Here is a 4,858-nt window from a genome sequence, read left to right as displayed (position 1 = left end):
GACGGAGTTTCACGGTGTTAGCCAGGATGGTCTCGATCTCCTGACCTAGTGATCCACCCGTCTTGGCCTCCCAAAAAAAATTTTTTAAAGACATTATCATAAAAACGAAGACTGAGAGAAATCATTATTGGCAAACACCCCTTTCAAGAAATATCAAAGGAAGTACTTCATGCTAGCGAGAAATGACAAGAGACAGCAACTCAAATCCATATGAAGAAATAAACAGTGGAAAAGGTAGATACATAGGTAAATCTGAAAGGCTATATGTAGATTTTTTTCTCATAATTGATTTTAAAAATACAAGATTGTATAAAGTAATAACTATAAGTTGTATTATTGGGTTTATAACATATAAAGATCTAATACATATGACAAGAATATCACAAGAATGAGTAAATAGAGATATATAGGAGAACATTTCTATATTTTACCAGGATTAGGTTAGTGTTAATATGAAATAGATTGTGTTAAGATGCATATTGTAATCCCTGGAATAAACGCTAAGAAAATAACTTTCAAAAATGTATTTAAAATACTAGCAAAGGAATTAAAATGGTACACTGGAAAGTATCTATTTAACATGAAACACTTTCAGGCTCATGGGATTCGCATAATATCCCTACAACAGATAAATTACTATACCTATTTTAAAGATGAAAGAACTGAGGCTCAGAGGACTTTCACATGCTGACATATGTCAGAGATGAGGTTTTTATTCAGAGCCCCTGCCTGTAACCACTATGCCATAGTGCCTCTCAGGGGCCTTATGAAGATTAGAACCAGGAGACACTGAGTTCCCCATACCAGTCTTAAAGGTCAAGTGCTGTCTGATATATTGGAGCAATATACCAGACAGGGTGAAGTGCTGAGATTTGGTACGCAGAGCAGAGAAAATGTGTCCACCCACCGCATGCTCACCAAAGGCCAAGGAGCCAGAGCCTGAAGTGTGGTATGAGCAGTTGGACGATATGTTTTTCCCTCCTGTTGGAGTTGAATTCTTTGTGGCTTTGAATCAAGACAGAGGATCCATAAGCAATTTTTTTCCATTATGAAAACATGTTTAATTTATTTCAGTCTTTTGGGGACTTTCAAAAGATAAGGTTTAGTCATTTGGGGTTTTTGTGTTCTTTGGCCGTAATCTTCTTTAAAAGGTAATCCTAAATTAGAGGGGAAAAAACTCTGCAGCTGTTATGTCATAATATTTGGTGGACTTTTTTCTCCTGAGGGTACGGTCGGGCAATGTGAGCCCATGATCACCTGATCTCACTCACCCAAGGCCAGGTAAAGACCAGTTTATTTATGAGGCAGATTTCTGAGAAAGAATCTGAGCCTATTAGACTCTTTTGCCTCGGGAGGATGTGTCGGTCATCTGATTCTGTGTAATAAACCACACCAAAACTTTATGGCTTAAAACAGTAACCATTATTATTATCATTTTGAGATGGAGTTTTGCTCTTGTTGCCCAGGCTGGAGTGCAATGGTGCGATCTTGGCTCACCCCAACCTCCGCCTCCTGGGTTCAAGCCATTCTCCTGCCTCAGCCTCCCGAGTAGTTGGGATTACAGGCATGCGCCACCACGGCCAGCCAATTTTTTTTTTTTTTTTTTTATTTTTAGTAGAGATGGGGTTTCTCCATGGTGGTCAGGCTGGTCTTGAATTCCCAACCTTAGGTGATCCACCCACCTTAGCTTCCCAAAGTACTGGGATTACAGGCATGAGCCACCACACCTGGCCCCATTTTAATATTTTTAATGATTCAGTAGACTGGGCTGCTTGGGGTCAGGGTAGATCTTTTGATACATGTAATTTTTGTGTGGGGCTGCAAATGTCTGAGGGCCCAATTGGGGTGGCACATCCAAGACGGTTCATTCACATAACTAGACATTGATGCTAGCTGTTGAACAGGACCTCAGCTAAGACTGTATAGCTCAGGGGGCCTCAGTTCTCCTCCATGTGGCGTCTCCATGTATCCTGGATATCTCATAGCATGGCGGCTGGACTCTCAGGGCATCCTAAGAGCAAACGTTCTAAGACGGAGGAAGGAGAAACCTCCAGCCCTCTTAGGACATAGGCATAGAAGTCCCAGAGTGTCACTGTTACGACATTGTGTCAGTAAAAGGAGTCACAAGGTCATCCCAGATTCAAGGGCAGAGAAAACTTGGTCTACTTTTTGAGGTGAAGAGCAGCCTGAGCCCACAGAAAGAAGAGGAACCATTGGGGCCATCTCTGGAGACTAGCTACCAGCATGGAAGATTTGTTCCTGAAGCCAGCTAGCGCTCTGCTCATCACCCTGCACTGCTGAGGAACGTGTGGAATCAAAGTGACTCTGCAGGGTGTTTTGTACCAGGACTGAGCCAGAAAACACTTAGAGGGCTTGTGTGTGGGCAGAGGCCTCCCACCTTCTGGATACTCCTGCCATGTTTCCCTGCATCCCACCAGGCAGAGGTAAGAGCACGGGTGGGCAGATGTTGGGGGAGCTCCATTTGGTGGATCATTTTAGAAACTCCACCATGGAAACTGGCAAGAACAGGCATCAGCCCTAACAGCCTCCTTTTCTTGCTGCTTTGGAGGGTTCTTTACTCTTCCAAGAGCCTACTGCTTAGAGAGTTCCACTAGCCTCCTGCAATCAGTGGAGCTTTGGAGAGACTGCCAAACAGCGGTGACATATGAAGTAAGAGCCATGTGTTCTGTGGAACCCACTCCCTTCACACTTGCTTAATCTAGAATGAGAACCAGACCCTAGGATGTTCCTAAAACTGTGAAGCAAGCACCCGAGGAAGTGAAAAGACACATTTGTCATGTGGAATCCTATTTTAGCCAACTTGTTTGTGAGAATCCTGGCACCCTGAAAGCCAGATCCTCTGATATCATGTGCCTGGAGGCAAATATTACCTGTCCCGCCAACCACATAGGGCAGCTGTGAACCTGTGACCAGATTGCATGTGTGAAAATGGTTAACTGGTAACACGATGCCCCTGTTATGGAAGCTATCGCCATGGAATATCTAGGTGCGTAAGAGAAGGGAAATTCCACACTCATGGGCAGAATCCAAGCATTTGGTTGATGTCGTGATTGTCAATGTGGAGATCCTGGTCTGGCTCCCGAAGGGACATGCTGAACAAGGCTTACATAAGGAAGAGCAGAAAAGCCTTCCCCAGTGCCACGTTTCATTGTCATCAAGAGATGTAAGAGGAGTCAGCCTGCCATCGGGACCTTCACCCTGTAGTTGGAAATGCATCCTTTCCTTGTGAGTTCTGGCATTTTATAAGAGTCTTTCTATAAACGTGCAAGTACTTGAGCCATGTGCACACATCCAGCTCCAATATATCAGACACACTGCCCAAATGCCACAGACCCTCACATCAGTTAGGGACAGCCAGGATAGGTAGGTAATCACAGTGACTGTCTTTCAAATCAGGATATGTAGGAGCCTGAGAAAGACAATGGAAGCAAGCATTAACTGGAGCACCTTTGATTCCAGCCCATTTGGGCTGAGTATTGTGGCGATGGTCATCCTGGAACATGGGAACCACATGACTGACAACCCTGCCAGAAGCTCAGAGAGTAGGGAGGGTCAGGGACTGAAAGGAAAGAATGCAAGTCGGGCAAAAAAAAAAAAAAAAAAAAAGGCCAGGTGCAGTGGCTCATGACTATAATCCCCACACTTTGGGAGGCCAAAGCAGATGGGTCACCTGAGGTCAGGAGTTCAAGACCAGCCTGCCCAATATGGCGAAACCCCATCTCTACTAAAAATACAAAAAAGTAGCAGGGTGTGGTGGCATGCGCCTGTAATCCCAGCTACTCGGGAGGCTGAGGCAGGAAAATTGCTTGAACTCGGGAGGCGGAGGTTGCAGTGAGCTGAGATCATGCCACTGCACTCCAACCTAGTGACAAGGGTGAAACTGTCACAAACAAACAAGCAACATTAACCAGTGCCCACTATGTGCAAGTAGGGGGGCAACAGTGACCTTGCCCAGTATTTGTATAATTGAATGAATGACACAAGGTCTTGGGGGTTTAATCATCATTGATCCATGTGCACCTGTGAACACCTAAGCAAACACCTAGGGTGATATGTGGGTGCGGCGGGGGGGGGGTGGCGCTGAAATGTCAAAACAAGAGCAGATGCTATGGAAATCCAAGTTACCATAACCAGTATGACTAATCCTAGTTATCGCAAGCAATGCAGTTGCACGCCTTTTCTGGGGACTCCTACGACCTGTGCAGGGCTTTGGATGTTGCCAGTAACTCTCAGACACATCTCCAGAGTCAGATTTTATGCCGTGTCCTCCTTTCGTTTCAGGGGTTCCTGGTGGCCTTGCAGTATGGTTTTGCCAGTGGAGAGGTATGATTTCCACGTTGCCATCCTGGTTGCATGTGAGGCTGGGGCTGCAATCCTGCCACCTCTGGAGGTTCCTGTGGATGTGACGGTGCTCTGGGGGAATGTGCAGTGACCAGCTTGAGTGGGGACAGATTTGTATTGTGAACTTCCAGTACAGAGAGCAGGGGGCAGCTTAGACAAATGGAAAAAAAGGTGTCGGATGGGTATAAAGGAGTTCAGACCCCAGCACTGGCCCTGCTGAGATGCAAGGAATATTCAAGTGTGACAGAGGAAACAAGCTTGAACCTCGGAGTCCAAAAATCTGGCTTCATGCCTTCGTTCGCCCTTAGGAGGAGCTCTGTGAGTTAGCTGGGTTGCTGCACTTCATTTTCCTGATTCACTTTCCTGATCAGTAACATGAAAGTAACCATCATCCCTGCTTTGTAGTCTTGTCCTGGGTATGCTGAGCACATAGTAAATTCTCAACACCTAGGAACTATGATTACATTAAAAAAATAGTTTTTTTTTTTTTTTTTTT

At 45.2% G+C, this 4,858-nt stretch overlaps 1 protein-coding gene across 2 annotated transcripts in view; it reads left to right on the top strand.

Annotated features, from left to right (window-relative positions):
* The window catches only part of GLP2R (glucagon like peptide 2 receptor), a 71,881-nt gene that overhangs the window by 61,405 nt on the left and 5,618 nt on the right, over positions 1-4,858 (top strand). For both annotated transcript variants that reach the window (XM_017849288.1, XM_017849287.1), the window contains exon 12: positions 4,303-4,344. In XM_017849288.1, the coding sequence (XP_017704777.1) occupies positions 4,303-4,344 (42 nt within the window). The remainder of the gene's footprint in view (positions 1-4,302; positions 4,345-4,858) is intronic.

This window comes from Rhinopithecus bieti, unplaced genomic scaffold (genome assembly GCF_001698545.2).
Source record: "Rhinopithecus bieti isolate Rb0 unplaced genomic scaffold, ASM169854v2 scaffold_31527, whole genome shotgun sequence".
In the NCBI taxonomy this organism is placed as follows: domain Eukaryota; kingdom Metazoa; phylum Chordata; class Mammalia; order Primates; family Cercopithecidae; genus Rhinopithecus; species Rhinopithecus bieti.
This window is presented reverse-complemented; position numbering and strand designations above follow the sequence as displayed.